This window comes from Zonotrichia albicollis, chromosome 4, assembly GCF_047830755.1.
Source record: "Zonotrichia albicollis isolate bZonAlb1 chromosome 4, bZonAlb1.hap1, whole genome shotgun sequence".
Taxonomy (NCBI): domain Eukaryota; kingdom Metazoa; phylum Chordata; class Aves; order Passeriformes; family Passerellidae; genus Zonotrichia; species Zonotrichia albicollis.
In genome coordinates, this window is record NC_133822.1 from 707,053 (window position 1) to 726,571 (window position 19,519).

Consider the following 19,519-nt stretch of genomic DNA (forward strand, 5'->3'; position numbering starts at 1 on the left):
GCCAAGCATTTGTGGCCTGGATTTCCTATTTTAGCTTTAAAAACCCCTTGGATTTTGTGCTGATTGGGCTGATAAGAGCTAAATATTCTAAAAGAACTAAAACATTAAAGTGGAAATACTCCAGAGGCTTCAGTTTCCATGTCCAGCTCAGTGTTTGGTCCTCCCTCTCTATTTTGGGCTCCTGGTGGCTTCCAAGGCCTTTGGAGTCCCACTGGAATTGTTTAGGCCATAATTGGTGGATTGAGATCCGGATTACATTTTTTTGTTGTTGGTGTGGTTTGGGGTTTTGGGTTTTTGGTTCTTTTTACAGCCCCTTGTCCACATAAGGAATTTTACTGGGCATTTCCTTGCCCAGTTCTGTAGGACCAAAAATATCCCTGGGTGCTGCTTGGGAGTCTTCCTGATTAAACCAGAAAGGAGCCAGAGCTCATCCCCATTTCCTGCCAGAGTTCCAGTCACCACCACGCTGGAAAGAATCTGAATGGAAGGAAAAAAATAGGGATTGAAGCAGAGGAATCTCTCTGGGGCTTTGGGAAGGTGGAGTTTCCAGGAAGGTCCTTGGCTGCTCTCAGTGGGCAGATGGAGACCAGCAGGGGCTGCCCCTGATCCCTGCAGTGCCAGGGCCAGGCTGGGCACTGGGGCTGGGCACACACTGGGGCAGTGGGAGCTGTCCCTGCCATGGCAGGGTGGCACTGCAGGGGCTCTGGGGTCTCTGCCCACCCAAACCATTCCCTGGGCTGCTTTGGAGCACGGCTTCACTCTGCAGGAAGGGAGGCAGTGAGGAGCCAGAGCAGGGGCTCAGGGCTGCTTGGGCTCTGTGTTGGGAACTGGTTTTAACCCAGGGGGAATCCCATGCTTGGATGGGATGTCTTCTGTTCCGGGGGAGTCACTGCTGCAATCCCAGTCCCACCCTGGAGCTCTGCCTGGAGCTGTAGATCCTTAACTTTGGGAGCTTTCTTCCCTGGGAATTACAGTCAGATTTATTCCTGCACCTTTTCCATGTTTAGCTCCTTGTTTGGAGGCCCTCCCATGTTACCTGAGTGGGAGGAGGGATCCCAAAACAGGGCAAAATGAGGGAAGGTCCCTGTCCCGGGGGTGAGCTCACCCCATCCTGCCAGAGCTGGGCTGATCCCTGTGTGGGGCTGAAATTCTGTGGCCAGTGGGGCAGGAATGCTGTGGCCATTGGGGCAGGAATTCTGTGACCACTGGGGCAAGAATGCTGTGGCCATTGGGGCAGGAATTCTGTGGCCAGTGGGGCAAGAATGCTGTGGCCATTGGGGCAGGAATGCTGTGGCCATTGGGGCAGGAATTCTGTGGCCATTGTGGCTGGAATTCTGTGGCCAGTGGGGCAGGAATTCTGTGGCCATTGGGGCAGGAATTCTGTGGCCAGTGGGGCAGTAATGCTGTGGCCATTGGGACAGGAATGCTGTGGCCAGTGGGGCAGGAATGCTGTGGCCAGTGGGGCAGGAATGCTGGGGCCATTCCCAGGGCTCTGTCCTGGCTCTGTGGTTATCCTGGCTCCATGGGCATCCCACCCCAGCTCCATGGGTGTCCTGGCTCCATGGGTATCCCAATTCCATGGGTATCCCAGCTCCGAGGGTGTCCTGGCTCCATGGGTATCCCAGCTCCGAGGGTATCCCAGCTCCGTGGGTAGCGGCTGCTCTCTGTTCCAGGGCAGAGGGCGGCAGGAGGAGAGGGAACATGGGGCACCTGACCCGCATCGCCAACGCCGTGGTGCACAACATGGAGAAGGGGCCCATGCAGGCCCAGATCAGTGACTTCATCAAAGGTACCGCCTGCTCCTTCTCCTTCTCCTTCTCCTTCTCCTTCTCCTTCTCCTTCTCCTTCTCCTTCTCCTTCTCCTTCTCCTTCTCCTTCTCCTTCTCCTTCTCCTTCTCCTTCTCCTTCTCCTTCTCCTTCTCCTTCTCCTTCTCCTTCTCCTTCTCCTTCTCCTTCTCCTTCTCCTTCTCCTTCTCCTTCTCCTTCTCCTTCTCCTTCTCCTTCTCCTTCTCCTTCTCCTTCTCTTCTCCTTCTCCTTCTCCTTCTCCTTCTCCTTCTCCTTCTCCTTCTCCTTCTCCTTCTCCTTCTCCTTCTCCTTCTCCTTCTCCTTCTCCTTCTCTTCCTTCACTTTTCACTGCTCTCCAGGGAAAAATAACTCTTGGGAGCTCCAGGGAGGGCTCATTGCAGGTATTTCCTCAAGATCCTTTCCCATTGGAAAGTGTTCCCAGGGAAATCCCACAATATTCTCATCATTTAAAGTATGGTGAGACCCCATGTGGCTGCTCCTGGTTTTCACACAGTGAGGTTAAGATTGGACAGTGGGAGGTGTCCCTGTCATGGCAGGGGTGGCACTGGATGGGCTTTGAGGTCCCTGCCCACCCAGCCCATTCAGTGATTCCATGGCTCTCTGAGGAAAGAGACACGAGGTTGTGTCCCCAGAGGCCCCAGATGTGCTCATCTGGGATATTCCCATTGCCAGGCTGTGTCCATCGTGCCCTCACTGGATCCACTTGGAGAACTGGTTTTGTCAGATGGGCTTGGGTGGGAAGAAGGAAGATTTTCCATTTTCCACATTTTCCATCCCCACTGCTCAGCCCCTGCCGGGCTAGGAAGGGGCACAGCTGGGCAGTGACAATGTGGGGGCACAATCTTCTGCTTGTTTCTGCTTTTATTATTTCCCCATTTCCCTGCCTCAGCCCTCAAGTTCTGCTCACCTTGGTGCTCCCAGTTGTGCTGGGCTGGGAGGGATGGGAGGGGAGGGGAAGGTGCCCTCGGCCCCCAGGAGAAAAGGGAAGTCCCAAGCAGAGCTGGAGCCTGCTCGGGGTTGTTCCCAGCAAGGCGAGAGAAGCTGTGAGCCCTTGGCCCAGGTGAGTCCCCAGGGAGTTGAGCTGGCTCAGAGCTCCCATGGTTTCTGTGTCCCTCTCATTCCAGAGCTGCCTGAGGACTGCAGGGGCAGGTGGGAGAGTTTTGTGGAGGAGACGCTGACGGAGACAAACCGGAGAAACACGGTGGATCTGGTGAGTTGGTCACTCCAGTGCCTGCTGGGCTTCCCCTAACAGAAAAAAGGGATATTCCTGGTTTTTCTCATTTTTCTTCTTTTGTTGAAGAATGCTTCAAGGCAGAGTAGAAAGCATTTCCATAAACGTGTTTCATAACAGTCCTTCAGCAGGGCTGATCTGTGGTGCTGAGCTGGTCCCTGGGATTCCTTGGGGCAGCTCCTGCCTGGGCAGGAGTTGGGGCTTTGGTGGAACTGAAACATGGGAGCTTTTCCAGCTTTCCCTGGTTCCCTGACTGGTTTGTGCTTTCCCAGGTGAGCACCCACCACCTGCACTCCTCCAGCGAGGATGAGGACATTGAAAATGCTTTTCCCAACGAGCTCACTCTCCAGCAGGTGAGTTGGGAGCATCTTCACTATTGCCAGGAAACTCACTGCTCCAGCTGCCTTTGGTCCATCCTGGTGCGGAGCAGCTTCCTGAACTCTGCTCCCAGTCTGTGTTCAGCTCCTTTGGGCTTTCCCAGAGCAGTTCCATGGCCTGGGATCCACGTGGGAACAGGGCAGGGGCATCAATCAGGGTGGGATCCCAGAGCTCTGTGTGACCCTGCGCTGGGAAGGGTCAGAGGGAGGGCTTCACACTCTTCCCTGGGATTTTAGTGCTCTCCTGGAGGAGCTCCACTGACTGTTTCTGGAATGTCTCTGGACACCCCATTGATGGATTTTTTGGGATCCCTTCCCAGGCCTTCTCCGAGTACCAGATCCAGCAGATGACGGCCAATTTTGTGGATCAGTTTGGCTTCAATGATGAGGAGTTTGCAGACCAGGATGACAACATCAAGTGAGTCTGCGGGTGTTTGGTGGCAGCACCGAGTGAGTCTGGGGGTGATTGGCATTTCAGCCTCTTTGCATCCCATCCTCCCTCTGCTTCAGGTTTGCAAATGAGCCTTGTTATCCCTCCTCAGGTTGTAAACAGCTCCTTGTTTTCCAGGAGCCCAGCCTGATCTCCAGAGCCAGGTGGAGAAGCAAGGAAAAGTATTCTTTCATTTCAAAGAGGGATATTTGAAATAAAGCAGGCAACTGTTGTCCAGCCCTGGTCTGGAATGAGTTTAAAGACAAAGCATGAGAGCAAACTCTGGGCAGTTAAACAGATCTTTTCCAAGGAATTAAATCCTTATTGGAAGGAGGAGTGAAGAGACAGTGCTCTGATGGAATCCGTGGAAAATGCAGCCATTTTCCCTCTCCTGAGGAAGGGAGCAGGGATGATCAGGAGCAGTGGCATTTCTGGGAGACAGGGAAGGGGATTCAGTGTTACACAACTTGGTGAATCCAGAGCTCAGAATTTGCTGCTTTTACAGAATTCCTTTAATCCCATTAAAGCTGCAGCTCATCCTCTCTCCTTAGAAATGTACCTGGCACTGGGATTATCCCAGTGGCCATAACAGTCCTGAAATTGGGACCAATTATGGACAGAACAGTGCTCCAGGGGGTCCCAGTGCTCCTGGGTTTGTCTGCATCCCGGGAATTCCTTGGGATCCAAGGCAGCACCTCTGCCCTTCCCATCCAGGGGTTTTCCTGAGCCTCAAAGATGTCAGAAACTTGATCAGGCCAAAAAGTTCTAGAATAGAATCAGAGTTGAAATAAACAGAAATGATTCTGTTCTACACATCAATATTTTTTTAAAAATAAAATAAAATAAAGACTTTTCACTGCTGGCAAATACAGCCCCATGTGAGTGAGGGGCAGGGAGGAGTTAAATCCCTGTGGAGCTGCCCCAGGGGCCTCGTGCCAGGTGTAACATGAACACGAAACTGGAAGAAGTCTGCGTGGCATGTTGTAGCTCTATTTGTGATTGGAAAAGGAGAAAGTCGTGCAAAACTTGGAATATTGTGGGAATGGTGCTCCCTGCCAGCTGTGTCCAGGTGGTGGACACTGGGCTGGAAGTGAATTGGAATATTTAAGGACTATCAGTCATGTGTCAATGTCCCTAGAACTGCAGGGGTGTTGAACAGGAGAGTCTTTCAAAGAAAATGACACTGGAAAAGCTACAGATCCATGAGTGGGGAGTGGACGCTTCCTGAATCCAAACTCTGGGAATTGGGAATTTCTGGGCCTGCAGCACCCTCTGCTGTTCCCACAGGGGCTCCCCTGCCTTGGACTGGGAATTGGGTCATCGGGGATATTCACATCCTGGGATATTCACAGAGCAGCACACCTTGGGCTTTGGGACTGAGATTCACAGAACCCCAGCATCCCTGGGGCTGGAAAAGCCCTCCCAGCCCATCCAGTGCCAGCTGTGCCCAGTGCCCATCTTGTCCCCAGCCCAGAGCCCTGAGTGCCACCTCCAGGAACTCCTTGGACACCTCCAGGGATGGAGACTCCAAATTTCCCCTGCTGAGGCCTGACCCCCTTTCCATGGGGAAATACCTGCTGGTGTCCACCCTGAGCTGCCCTGGCCCAGCCTGAGGCCGTTCCCTCTGCTCCTGTCCCTGTTCCCTGGAGCACAGCCCGACCCCCCGGCTGCCCCCCAGGAATCCCCTGCAGTGCTGCCCTGCCATGGGCAGGGAATGTTCTAGGCTGGAATAACCTTCCCTCGGTGAGGGGCACCGTGGGCAGGAGCGGCTGTGCAGGGCCCCCAGCCCGGGAGTGGCTCTGGCCCTGCTGCTGTCCCTGCGGGCAGCGCGGGCTCCTGGGAGCCACCCCTGAGGCTCTTCCCTCCCTCCTCCCTCCCAGCGCTCCCTTCGACCGCATCGCCGAGATCAACTTCAACATCGACGCTGACGACGACAGCGTGAGTGGGCTGGGGCTGGGGCTGGGCTCAGGGGGCTGCTGCAAAGGTGCTGCTGGCACAGCAGAGCTTGGGGGCCTTGGGCAGTGCAGAGGGGCCTGAGAGAGCCGGGCACTGCTGCCCCTCAGGGCTTCCTGCCAGGAAATGTTCCTTCCTTCTGAGGCACAGAGGGAATCTTCCTCCCTCCCTGCAGTGCCAGTCTGCTCTTAGAATCATGGAATCCTGGGATGGGTTCGGTGGGAAGGGACCTCAGAGCCCCTGCAGTGCCACCCCTGCCATGGCAGGGACCCCTCCCACTGTGCCAGGCTGCTCCAGCCCCAGTGCCCAGCCTGGCCTTGGGCACTGCAGGGATCAGGGGCAGCCCCAGCTGCTCTGGCAATGCCAGCCCAGGCAGGAATTGCTCATTGCCAAGATGCCACCCATGGCCGCCCTCTGGCAGTGGGAGCCATTCCCTGGGTGCTGTCCCTGCAGGCCTTGTCCCCAGTCCCCCTGCAGGCCCTGCCAGGGGCTCTGAGATGTCTCTGTATTCCTCTCCTGTGCAGGTGAGCACCCCCAGCTCTCCCAGCTTTAGATCATCTTCCAGACACAGATTAGGGAAGCATAGGCAGAGAAGGATTTCTCATGGATCTAAACATTGCCAGGCTGTTCCTGGCCTTTCCTGCTTTATTGCCCCAAAGCAAAGCAGCAGCTGGACTGTGGTGATCCCAGGTGGTCCCAGGTGATCCCAGTTCCTGAGCAGAGCTGGATTTGGTCAGCCCTGAGCCTTGGGCTTAAAGCAGTGTCTCCAGAGAGCGTGTGCCATGTGGTTTCTCTTTGGTCTGCAGCCCAACGCCTCCCTGTTCGAGGCCTGCTGCAACGAGCGCATCCAGCAGTTCGACGACAACGAGGAGGAGGAGGATATCTGGGAGGAGAAGGACATCTCCTACGCCACCCAGGTCAAGTCCAGGACACGGTAAGGTGAAAGCAGAACTCTGATTTTTCCCCTGCTGCTGGGAATCTGCACATTCCAGTCCAGGCCAGGAGGAATTCCTTGGGTTTTGTGTCATTTTGGGGCTGTGAGGTTTTGTCTGACACAACCCTGAGCACTTTCCCTGCCACTTGTGCTGGGGGTTCTCCTGAACTGGAGACAGATCCAGTTCAAGGGAGTTCATTAACAATGGGGACACCTAATGAGTGAGTGTTCCATCAAACACATTAAAAACCCCCACCCTTAGTGTGAAACACTTGGAATTTGCTCCTTCTCTCATCCTTGGAGAGGAGGAGGAGGAGGAGGAGGTGAGACTGAGGGGAGTGGGCAGAACATTCTTTCTCAGAACATTCAAATCAGAAAAGTGAGAACAAGAGGCCTCCCAGGGGCATCTCGGGCTTTGAAATAATTTTTCATCCCTTTGACAGAGCTACTCATTAAAATAAAGTTATTTCCATAATTCTCAATCTGCAATTTGATCAAAGGAAACAGAGAAAACATCCAAGACTTCCCTGTGTCCTTGCCAAGCATCAACAGCCTCAGGTCCTGCCTGGGCATGGGGTGGGCTCCACGCCAGTGTCTGTCCCCTCTCTGAGCACTGGTTTGTGTGGTGTCCCCAGCCCTGGCTCTGTCCTGCCCCTCCAGGGAATGCTGGCAGCAAAGCCCTCAGGAATCTGGGGGAATCTCTCTGTGCACCCAGGAGTGCCTGAGCCTTTGGGGGAAACACTTTGGGGGAAACAGCCCTGGCAGAGGCTCTGGGCTGCCTCCCCAGGGACAGGGAGGAGGAGCTGTGGGATCCAGGCGTGGCTCATTCCCAGTTCCCGTTCAGGTTTGGAGCCTCACAGACGTCAGAGAGCTCCAAGAGTGACCTGGAGAACGGGGACCACGACGGCAGCGTGGACTCGGAGGAGGAGGAGGAGCGGCCCCCACCCCCCTCCCCACACAAGGGCAGCGCCCCGGAGCAGAAGGACTCAGACTCCTGCCAAGGTACCGGGCTTGGGAGCACCTCCCTGGGGCTGCAGGGGCCACAGCAGCACTGGCCAGGGGAAACCGGGGTGTCAGGGCTCCCCTTGTGCCTCTGGAGCCCTGGAGCTGCAGCCCTGTCCAGCACTGCCCTTGTGTCAGGCAGCCCCACAGGGAGAATACCAGGGAAAGGGTCCCTGCCCGTGGCAGGGCTTGGAATGAGAGGGGCTGTAAGGTCCCCTCACACCCAAGCCATTCCATGGTTCTGTGGCTCCCTGAATCCCAGCTCCTTCAGTGCAATCCCAGTCAAAGCAGCAGTGCAGGGATGTGACCTGAACTCGTCCCATCCCAGGACAGGAGTTGTGTGCCCACCTTTGCCAGGTGTCTCCACACCCTCATCCCTGCCTGTTCTGCTTTTCCAGCCGTGCTCTGCCTGTGGCAGTCCCATCCCTACAGTGACTGGAGCAGGAGTGAAGAGGGACAGGCTTTTCCTGGAATCCCAGGAATGGTTCATGTGGGAAGGGACCCCAGAGCCCCTGCAGTGCCACCCTGCCATGGCAGGGACCCCTCCCACTGTGCCAGGCTGCTCCAGCCCCAGTGCCCAGCCTGGCCTTAGGCACTGCAGGGATCAGGGGCAGCCCCAGCTGCTCTGGCAATGCCAGCCCAGCCCCTGCCCACCCTCCCAGACAGGAATTCCTTCCTAAGATGCCATCTAAACCTGGGGCTCAAGCCATTCCCTGGGTCCTGTCCCTCCAGGCCCCTGTGCATTGTCATTTTTCATCTTGTCTGCTCCTTTCAGGGATTTTCACAACTCTGTGTAAATGACACCATGGGAATGCTGGACATACATGGTGCTGTCAGCAGAACAATTCCAAGGGACAAAACACTTTCCCAACCATCCATTTTCCCATGCTTTTTGAATCCTGTACCGTTTTTTTCTCTGGGTGCTGCCTTTGTGTTGTCACTGTGAGCACCAGGCAGGGTTATCCCAGGTTCTCTGCACCCCTTTGGAAGTGTCAGATAATTCCAGTCCATTGGGAATAACCAGTATGAACCACCCAGTCCCAGTGGGCTCTGTGTGTGGCAGCCCAGTCACCCTCTGGAGACTCAGCTGGAATTTGGGATCAGTTTTGGGGATGCAGCCCGGGGGGGGCTCTCCTGCCTGGTTCTGTTCCTGCAGAGCTCCGAATCCTCCCTCTTCCCTGGGGAAAGCTAAGGAAAAATGCTGTTCCAAAGGTGGCATTTGTAGGACTGGATGTAGGAAGTGGGAGTAGAAGTGGAAGGAGGTTCTGGAGGAGGAATTGTCCAGGACTGTAAAAAAAAAGCAATGACTGATTTTTAGGATCTTAAATATTGGAATCCATTGATCAGTTCTTTACCTGAAACACAACCATTGGAGATGGAGATGGCAGCTTTTGGCAGGGAACTGAGGGGCTTGGACCTGGAAATCACTGGCTTGGGGGATGAAGCCACTTGTGGTGTCATTGATCTCCATGGATGCCTCTCCTGGGGATAAACACCTGCAGAGGGATTTCTGTGGGACACAGGCGGGTGTGCAAGGGGGGGCCTGGCATGGGTCACTGTGTCCCTGGGATCCTGGGGATGTTCCTGGGATGTCCCTGGGATCCCTGGGATTTTCCTGGGTTGCGATGTCCCTGGGATGCCCTTGGGATCCCAAGGATGTTCCTGGGCTGGGTTGTTGTGTCGCTGGGATGTCCCTGGGATGCCTAGGGTGTCCCTGGATGGGTTGTTGTGTCCCTGGGATCCCTGGCATGGCCCTGGGATGGGTTGCTGCGTCTCTGGGATGTCCCTGGGATCCCTAGGGTGTCCCTGGGTGGGTTGCTGTGTCCATGGGATCCCAGGGGTGCTCCTGGGCTGGGTCACTGTCCCTGGAATCCCGGGGATGTTCCTGGGATGAGTTGCTGTGGCCCTGGGATGTCCCTGGGCTGGGTTGCTGTGTCCCTGGGATGTCCCTGGGATCCTTAGGGTGCCCCTGGGTGGGTTGCTGTGTCCCTGGGATGCCTGGCATGGCCCTGGGATGTCCCTGGGCGGGGTTGCTGCATCTCTGGGATGTCCCTGGGATCCTTAGGATGCCCCTGGGTGGGTTGCTGTGTCCCTGGGATGCCTGGCATGGCCGTGGGCTGGGTTGCTGTGTCCCTGGGATGCCTGGCATGGCCGTGGGCTGGGTTGCTGTGTCCCTGGGATGCCTGGCATGGCCCTGGGCTGGGTTGCTGTGTCCCTGGGATCCCTGGCATGGCCCTGGGCTGGGTTGCTGTGTCCCTGGGATGTCCCTGGGATCCTTAGGGTGTCCCTGGGCTGGGTTGCTGTGTCCCTGGGATGTCCCTGGGATCCTTAGGGTGCCCCTGGGTGGGTTGCTGTGTCCCTGGGATCCCTGGCATGGCCCTGGGATGTCCCTGGGGTCCCTGCTGTGTCCCTGGGGTGCTCGTGGCCGGCTGAGGCTGGGCTGGCAGCCAGGCTGTGCTGTGTGTCCGCAGGGGCTGGCTGGACGGCCGTGTTCGAGCCCGCGGGCCCCACGCCGCCCGTGGCCATGGACGTGGGCTCCAGCGTGTGGGACTCGGCCGCCCCGCAGAGCAGCGCCCCGGAGGAGAAGGGCTGGGCCAAGTTCACAGACTTCCAGCCTTTCTGCTGGTAAGAGCCACGAGTTCCAGCTCCCCTGGGGCTTGGGAATGGGGGAGTATTTAGGACATGTTTTGATGGAGTGCCTGGCTGTAGTCCTTTCTTCTTCCCCTCACATCGCTACCCTTTTGTTGTTTAATGCTGTCTGATGATCCTGGATCAGGGCTTCTTTGTGCTTCCCACTGCTTCCCAGTGCTCCTGACTGGGGTGGGACACAGCCCCGCTTTCTGTGTCCTCACTGGGGTAGAGAGCCAGGAAATAAGGTTTAGAGCCATTCAGAACAGTGATGGGGAGGAAGAGCAGGGCCGGTGGCTGCTCCTGGGGCTGTTGGAGGCTCTGGGGTGATCCTGGCTCCGTGCTCAGGGCTCTTCCCTCCCCAGCTCCGAGTCGGGCCCTCGCTGCAGCTCCCCCGTGGACACCGAGAGCGGCGGCACCGACGGGACCCCGGCGCAGGGCCAGGACAAGAACTGTGAGTGACCCTGGGCCACACGGGGTGCTCTCAGCCCCTGGGAACCCTGCATGGAGCCCCTGGGGCAGGAGAAACCTCCCTGCAGGGCCCCTGCCCTGAGCACTCCCTGTGGGATCAGTGAAGGAAACAAAGGCAGAGATCCCCAGGGTTTGTTGGGACAGTGTCAGCAGGGAAGGGATGATGGAGCTGCAGTGGGTTGGAGCTGATAGCACAGGCACACTTCATTTCTCCCTGGTGGTGTCCCAGGCCAGGCTGCATGGGGCTGGGAGCACTCTGGGACAGTGGAAGGTGTCCCTGCCCATGGTGGCACTGGGTGGGCTTCGAGATCCTTCCCGCCCACCCCATCCCACGATTGCCAGGCCATCTGCAGTGGCTGCAGGCCCTGTTTGACCCCTCGGCCCAGTGCAGGGAGCTTTCCCGAGGTTCCAGTGTGGGCTGTTCCTCCCCCAGCCAGCACTGCTGCCTCTCCCTGTGTGTGGAACGCGTGTGGGACACGGAAGGCACCGCTGGTGGCCTTGGACAGCAGCTCCTCGGGCAGCTCCGAGAGCGACGACGACGACGACGACAAGGCCAAGGCTGGCACGGAATCCACGGCACAGGAGCCCAGCAAGGACAGGGCAGCTCCCTCCAGGTGGGAAGGGATCTGTGTGGGCTGGGACGGCCCCACGTGGTTCCAGTGTCCCTTCTCCTGTGGGCTCTTTGTCCTGGTATCCCCTGGGAGCAGGTCCTGCCCTGGCATGGCACGGGGGCGCTGAGGGACGAATTTAGCACAGGGTTACTCCAAGGAAGGGTTGGGGCTCCTTTGGGCACTCCAGTGTCACAGGAGCATCTCTGTCCCCGTCCTTTGGGCACTCCAGTGTCACAGGAGCATCTCTGTCTCTGTCCTTTGTGTCACTCCAGTGTCACAGGAGCATCTCTGTCCCCGTCCTTTGGGCCACTCCAGTGTCACAGGAGCATCTCTGTCCCCGTCCTTTGGGACACTCCAGTGTCACAGGAGCATCTCTGTCCCTGTCCTTTGTGTCACTCCAGTGTCACAGGAGCATCTCTGTCCCTGTCCTTTGGACACTCCAGTGTCACAGGAGCATCTCAGTCCCCGTCCTTTGGGCCACTCCAGTGTCACAGGAGCATCTCTGTCCCTGTCCTTTGGACACTCCAGTGTCACAGGAGCATCTCTGTCCCCATCCTTTGGGCACTCCAGTGTCACAGGAGCATCTCAGTCCCTGTCCTTTGGGCACTCCAGTGTCACAGGAGCATCTCTGTCCTTTGTGTCACTCCAGTGTCACAGGAGCATCTCTGTCCCCATCCTTTGGACCACTCCAGTGTCACAGGAGCATCTCTGTCCCTGTCCTTGGGCCACTCCAGTGTCACAGGAGCATCTCTGTCCTTGTCCTTGGGCCACTCCAGTGTCACAGGAGCATCTCTGTCCCTGTCCTTTGGGCACTCCAGTGTCACAGGAGCATCTCTGTCCCTGTCCTTTGGGCACTCCAGTGTCACAGGAGGATCTCTGTCCCTGTCCTTTGGGCACTCCAGTGTCACAGGAGGATCTCTGTCCGTGATCTGGGATCAGACCCAGAGCAGGATCTGGGTGGGATCGCTCAGAAAAGCAGATAAAGGTTCCCATGGGATCCTCCTGCAGCCATGGGGGGAAGGTTTAACCCACTCAGGTTCCCATTTTCCCCTCAGTGTCAAAGGCATTCAGTGATAAAAGCACCAGGAAAGGCTGGAGCAGATCCAGGGATTGGGCAGGTTTGTAGGAATTGGATCCTCAATCCAGCCTGCTCCAATCACAGAGGATGAGCTGCAGCCCAGCCCAGTCAGCATCTGCTGCATCCACAGAGATTTTACTCAATTCTAAGACTCTGAGGTTTCTCCTCATACTCTTCCGTGGATTTCCTCGTGTTTCTTACCTGAGTCCCTGGGTTTGTGCACCTGACTCAGGATCAGGGGTTTCCTTCAGCAATGCTTGGTGACACTTTGGGCTCATCCCTGGGTGTGCTCAGCCAGCAGCAGCTCCTGGGGGCCTGGGGGCTGGGAAACCACTGGGATTGCAGAATTCCCTGGAATTAGGGCAGGAGTTGTCCCAGGGTCTGTTAGGTTGGAAGCTGCTCATTCTGAGAAATGCGTTAATTCTGATAAATGCATTAATTCTGATAATTGCATTAATTCTGATAAATACAGTTGATTTTGATAAATGCATTAGTTCTGATAAATGCATTAATTTAGATAAATGGATTCATTTTGATAAACACAGGTAATTTTGATACATTTCAGTTTGATAAATGCATTAATTATGATAAATGCACTCTCTGTGCCTGGGAGTGGCCTGGCTGTGGCTTGGTGGGCAGCAGAGGGTGAGGGAGGGCACAGCAGTTCCAGCTGTGCTGAAACAGCCTCTCCTTCTCTGGGGTTGGATCCATTGGATCTGATCCAGGCTGTGCTCCAGGTGCTCTTGCTGCCCTGGCCCATGGTGGGGGCACAGCAGGACCTTGCCTGGGGCTGGCAGGGTTCCCAGTAGGATCAGGGGATGTCCTGAACTGGACTCACAGCTGCCCAGATAGCCCAGCAATCCCAGTGTTGTCCAGGCATTCCTGGGCTCTGGAGCTGTGCCCATTCCCTGGGGAGCTGTTCCAGTGCCCAGCAAGAGCCTTTCCTGATACCCCAGCTAACCCTCCCTGACCCAGCTCCAGCTCTTCCTGTTCCTGTGTCCATCCTCTTCCCTGCTTTCCTGGCTGGAGGGAAGTGGTGGTTCCTGGTTTGGCACATTGGGAATGTTTTCCTCTCCAGACAGGTGTCTGTAGCACGTTCCATAGGGATAAAGCTTCCCAAAGCTGCCTGCCTTTGCCTGCCTGCTGATTCCATGGTGGCACAGAGCACCCAGGGCCTCCCTGACAGGTGTCTGTGGCTCTCCACAGCTGTGTCCATGGCCAGGGATGCCAGGGGAAGCTGTGGCAGGACAGGGGCACTGGAGCTGCTCCAGGCCCGGGCTCCCAGAGGGAATCACCACCCAGAGCCCTCCCAGACCACTCTGCCTGCAGTGGGAATATCCATTTCTTGCCACGTTCCCTAATGATTCCAGGGAAATCAGGAGCATTTTGGAGTCACTCTGTGGCTTGTGACTCTCCAAGCACTTCCCCAATACCTGCACCAAACCCCATTCCTGTTGCTGTAGGAGCAGTTTTTCCATCCCCTTGTGCCCCTGCAATAACTGGAATCCACACAGGGATCTCTGATTCTCCTTGGAGCTGCTCAGGGACTCAGGGTTTTCCTTCCCCTTGTCCCTGGAATCCACGTTGGAGGTCTTTTATCCTTGGAGCTGCCCAAGGCCTCTGTGGATCCCATGGGGAGCCAGATGTTGCAGCCCAGATGTTCCACCCTCTGTGAGCCCCACCCCAGCTCCCAGGGGGATCCTCCGGGAGCTGCAGCTCAGGAATTGCTCTCAGCTTCTCAGTTTGGATAGTTTGGATCCTGCTGCCCAGGAAGGTTTGGGGTCCCAGCCCTGGGGGACCAGGGGACAACAGGACATCCCACACCAACTCCTTGTTTGGGTTGTGTCACCCCTGGGTGACATGGGGTGAGTGTCCAGCTGGGATTTTCCAGGAGCCCAGGGAAGGCAGAGAAATTCCCAAGCCCCTGCAGGTGCTCAGGTAACTCTGGAATCCTCCTGCCCTGGAAACTTCAGGGATTGGGCTTCACAAGTTTCTCTCTGAGCCATGGAAATGTCGAGCTCCGGTTTTTTGTGTGGGAAGTGGTTTTTTCCAGCGACATTCCTGGGAACACAGCTCCATCCCTGTGTCTCTCCAAGGTGTATTTTGGTACTTCTGAGGAGCTTGTGAGCCTGGAGAAAAGGGAGTGTTTGGATCTCATTATTCCTCATTTTAATGTCTTTTTTTTCAAGATAAGTGCTCCAGAAATAGAACCCCAGTCTCCAATCTCCATCACATGTCCAATTATCCAGCTGGGATTATTTTATTCCATAAACTCCCCCGGAGATGGTGACAGGATTCAGCTCAGCCCTCTCCAGCTTTCCTCCCTTTTGTGGAGGTTTGCTCTGGGAGAGAGGGAGAAAGAGTTGTTCTGGATGGAAACTGGGAAGAAAACATTCCTGGGGCAGCTCATCCTCTGCCTTGGAAGCCAGCAATGGGGTGTGCACAGAAATCCCTTCTCCAGCTGCAAATCTGGGTGGGTTTATTCCAAACAAGAGATTGGGAGGGTTTGCTCCTGCAGTTCTCCTTTCCCAGGATTTGAGCTTTGGTTGTGGGTGCCTCTCTGGGGACATTGTCCCTCAGGTGGCACCTCCGTGGTCCCTGGAACGCCTTCAGCATGTTTGGATTCTGGACATCCAGTCCCTGGGGGTTTTCCTCCATGGGGTTTTAGGCCCTGCCCCTAAACCCAGGATTTTCTGGGTGTCCCAGAAGCCTGAGGAGCAGAGCAGTGTCTGTGCCCATGCAGAGCAGAGCAGTGTCTGTGCCCGAGCAGAGCAGGGTCTGTGCCCATGCAGAGCAGGGTCTGTGCCCATGCAGAGCAGAGCAGGGTCTGTGCCCATAACAGTGCAGAGCAGGGTCTGTGCCCATGCCCATAACAGAGCAGAGCAGTGTCTGTGCCCATGCCCGAGCAGAGCAGGGTCTGTGCCCATGCAGAGCAGAGCAGGGTCTGTGCCCATGCCCATAACAGAGCAGTGTCTGTGCCCATAACAGAGCAGAGCAGGGTCTGTGTCCATGCCCATAACAGAGCAGGGTCTGTGCCCATGCCCGAGCAGAGCAGTGTCTGTGCCCGAGCAGAGCAGTGTCTGTGCCCATGCCCATAACAGAGCCGAGCAGGGTCTGTGCCCATGCAGAGCAGTGTCTGTGCCCATGCCCATAACAGAGCAGTGTCTGTGTCCATAACAGAGCAGAGCAGGGTCTGTGCCCGAGCAGAGCAGAGCAGGGTCTGTGTCCATGCCCATAACAGAGCAGGGTCTGTGCCCATGCCCAAGAAGAGCAGGGTCTGTGTCCATGCCCATAACAGAGCAGGGTCTGTGCCCATGCCCGAGAAGAGCAGGGTCTGTGCCCATAACAGAGCAGGGTCTGTGCCCATGCAGAGCAGTGTCTGTGCCCATGCCCAAGCAGAGCAGTGTCTGTGCCCGAGCAGAGCAGTGTCTGTGTCCATAACAGAGCAGAGCAGGGTCTGTGCCCATGCAGAGCAGAGCAGGGTCTGTGTCCATGCCCATAACAGAGCAGTGTCTGTGTCCATAACAGAGCAGAGCAGGGTCTGTGCCCATGCAGAGCAGGGTCTGTGCCCATGCAGAGCAGAGCAGGGTCTGTGTCCATGCCCATAACAGAGCAGGGTCTGTGTCCATGCCCGAGCAGAGCAGAGCAGGGTCTGTGCCCATAACAGAGCAGAGCAGGGTCTGTGTCCATGCCCATAACAGAGCAGGGTGTGTGCCCATGCAGAGCAGAGCAGGGTCTGTGTCCATGCCCATAAAAGAGCAGGGTCTGTGCCCATGCCCGAGCAGAGCAGAGCAGGGTCTGTGCCCATGCCCAGCAGTGGCAGTGGGAATGGTGCTGTGGGAGCTCTCAGACTGCATTTGCAGCAGGAGTTGGGAATGCCTCCCTCGAGGAGCTGTTCTGGTGTGTCCTGTTGGGTTTGGGACCCGGAGCCTCCAGGATGTGCCTGCTGATTTGAATCCCAGCTTGTTGCCAGTTCTCATTCCCGATGGGATCTTTGGGCCTGTGTGAGGAGAGCAGGAGGAATTTTGTTTTGCCCATTGGAATTTGAGCCCCATTCCAGCGTGAGTCTGCTTTTGCCCTGGGCTGAGCTGCACTGACGTGTCCCTGCCCTGTCCCACAGTGGCTCTGACGGAAAGGCTCCGGAGATGCTTCCCGCGGGCGACTCCGGTGCCCCCCGTGCCCGGAACAGCGCGGCCACGCACACGGACGGGCACCAGAGAGTGGCCACTGCTGTCACAACTGCCACAGAAACGGCCACGAGAGACAGGTGAGCGCAGAATCCTGGCATGGCTGGCTGGGCAGGGACCCCAGAGCCCCTGCAGTGCCACCCTGCCATGGCAGGGACACCTCCCACTGTGCCAGGCTGCTCCAGCCCCAGTGCCCAGCCTGGCCTTGGGCACTGCAGGGATCAGGGGCAGCCCCAGCTGCTCTGGCAATGCCAGCCCAGGCAGGAATTGCTCATTGCCAAGATGCCACCCATGGCTGCCCTCTGGCAGTGGGAGCCATTCCCTGGGTGCTGTCCCTGCAGGCCTTGTCCCCAGTCCCTCTGCAGGCCCTGCCAGGGGCTCTCAGCTCTCCCTGACTGAACATTCCTGTCAGCCTGCCCTCATGGTAGAGACACCCCATCCCTCTGATCACCTTGGAAGAGGTTGGAAGTCTTTAGGTCTGTTCCTACCCATGCCATTCCCTGATTCCACGTTGATTTTCCCTGTAATATTCCATGAGGCACTGGGGGAGTTTCTCCACAGGGAGCTGAGAACACTTCCCTGGGCAGACAGAACACAACCAGAGGGTGGGGCTCAGGTCCCAGCAGAAAGGCGTTCCCAGGAGGGATGAAGGCAGTTTTGGGGCTCTCCTGGCCTGTGCCATGTCCCTAAGGCTGCTCCCTTTGGTGCCTGCAGGAGTGACGAGGCCTTGCCCTGCACCGAAGCCACGTTGAACGGCCCCGCTTGATGCCGCCGCCGCCCTGGGACGTGTGTGAGCCAGGCCAGGCTGCTCCCTGGTGATGCAATTTGTCAATTCTTTATTATTTTTTTTTTCATTTTAATTTTATTTTTTAATAAATGCTGCATTGATGAGAGCGAGCTGGCGTTCAGGACCAGACACGCAGATCCAACAGCACCGATCCGTTCGGAAAGACACTCGGCATTGTCGAAATGTAGCATTGAGTTCAGTCCTCACGGGAATGACGGGCTCTTCCCAAGCCTTCTGCCTGATTTGAGTTGTCCCCTTCCCCGTGCCCCTGGTTTTTGTTTTGGATTTGGGGTTCAGTGCTGTTTTCCCAGTGTTATTGCACACAGTATTCAGCTTCTCTTGGGAAGGTAGCAGGTCCAGCGGCGGCCGGGGCCAGCGCACAAATCCCGCAGCCGTGTGACCAAAGTTCCTGATGGAGCTGTCCTCGGGCAGCCTTTGCACCGCTTTGTAGAGCAATAAAGCCTTACCAGAAACATTTCACAGGAGAGGAGGAATGCCAACACTTCCGTGGGGGGAGCAGGGAGGGCTTGGATTGGGTTGGCAGGGCCGAGGCCGGGGTTGTCCCTGGCCAGAGCAGGGAGTGACGCTGAGGCCCGGCTGTCCAGGGAACGGGATGTCCCTGCACTCCAGGGGATGTCCCCGCACTCCAGCGCTGCTCCGGGCTCTCCATGGACAGTGGTGGATCAGGGCAGGGGCTGGGCCGGGCACAGGTGGCCTCTCCTGCCGATGGCCGTGCTGGCCGCAGGGAACCCTGCCCGCGAGGAGGTGACCAGGGGTTTGCTGGCTCTTTGGAGACTGAATTAATGTATTTGCAAATGATGATGGAAATCCTTTTTCTGTTTGTTTTGTTCTGTTTTTAAAGTTTTTAATGGATGCAGGAACAGCAACACTTTTGCACTTTGTACCTGGTGATGACAGCGTTGGGGGAGGGCATGGGAGAGCCCTGGGGGACATGTGGGTCCCTCGGGGGCGATGGGAGAGCAGGGCCAGGTGAGGGGAGCACCTGGAGCTGGGATGTGGGATATGGGATGTGGGATATGGGATGTGCCCGGCTGGAGCTCTGAGCTCAGTGCCAGCCCAGCCTGGGGGGCACATGAGGGGCACTGGGGCAGCTGAGCTGGGACCCCCGGCTTGTGGAATCCTGAAAAACCCTCCCTTTGGAGCAAAGGCTGGAGCTTGGCACACAGGGAGGCAGAGCCCTGCTTTGGCATGCGTTCCTGGGAGTGGGAAGGGCCTCCTGCTCCCAGCAGGCAGAAATGCCTTGCTTGTGCTGTGGTGTCTGCTGGTGGGATGTGCTCAGCTGGGCTGGGGGGCAGTGGGGGAGCCAGGTGTTCCCACTTGGGGCTGCTCCTGTGGGTGCGAGGGCACCACTCCCACAGCCCTGGCCCAGCCCTGTGTGCCCAGGTCGGTTCTGCTCGTGGGGAAAGGGCTGGATGCCAGGATGGGCTGCCGAGGTGCCTGGGATCCTGCAGTGGCTGGGGCTGTGGGCTGTGTGTGCTGCTGGCACTTCCTTGGGAATCAGGTGGTGCAGGGCTCCTGTTCGGGAAGTTTTCACTTGCTGCGTGTAATTTAAAATTAATAATTTAAAGTTAATTGCACTGGGAGGGAAAAAAAAAATCTCACTTTGTGCTTTGCTTCCCCCGCTTGGTGTTCAGGGATCAATCCCACTCCAGCCAGGACTCTCAGACAGGATCAGTGGCTTTGAGGTCCTGATTGGAGACACATTAAAGTCTTAATTTTCCAAGGATTGGTGCTAGAGTTCTGCTGGACATTGGGCATCCTTGGGGCCCCAGAGCTGATTCCATGGGAGCTGAAGGATCCACAGCCTGGCTGGATCCAGGGGATGCCAGGGTGCTCTTCCAGCCTGTTCCCTGTGCCTGCCCCAGGGGCATCAGGGATGCGGGGAATGTCCTCGGCAGGCACAGCTGGATCATCCTTCCCGTGGGAGCAGTGCTTTGGGTGGCTCTGAGGGACAGGACAGGGCCTGCACCCCGGGCTGCTGAGCTTTGGGAGCAGAGATTCC

At 56.9% G+C, this 19,519-nt stretch overlaps 1 protein-coding gene across 2 annotated transcripts in view; it reads left to right on the plus strand.

The window, feature by feature from the left end:
- Window positions 1-17,602, plus strand: part of PPP6R2 (protein phosphatase 6 regulatory subunit 2) — a 58,497-nt gene extending 40,895 nt beyond the window's left edge. For both annotated transcript variants that reach the window (XM_074540294.1, XM_074540295.1), the window contains exons 13-24: window positions 1,674-1,789; window positions 2,932-3,017; window positions 3,311-3,391; window positions 3,736-3,833; window positions 5,726-5,783; window positions 6,605-6,732; window positions 7,577-7,734; window positions 10,206-10,359; window positions 10,728-10,816; window positions 11,267-11,447; window positions 16,643-16,789; window positions 17,424-17,602. In XM_074540294.1, coding sequence (XP_074396395.1) covers window positions 1,674-1,789; window positions 2,932-3,017; window positions 3,311-3,391; window positions 3,736-3,833; window positions 5,726-5,783; window positions 6,605-6,732; window positions 7,577-7,734; window positions 10,206-10,359; window positions 10,728-10,816; window positions 11,267-11,447; window positions 16,643-16,789; window positions 17,424-17,475 — 1,348 coding nt within the window. In that variant the 3' untranslated portion in view covers window positions 17,476-17,602. The remainder of the gene's footprint in view (window positions 1-1,673; window positions 1,790-2,931; window positions 3,018-3,310; window positions 3,392-3,735; window positions 3,834-5,725; window positions 5,784-6,604; window positions 6,733-7,576; window positions 7,735-10,205; window positions 10,360-10,727; window positions 10,817-11,266; window positions 11,448-16,642; window positions 16,790-17,423) is intronic.
- Window positions 17,603-19,519: the final 1,917 nt, after the last annotated feature.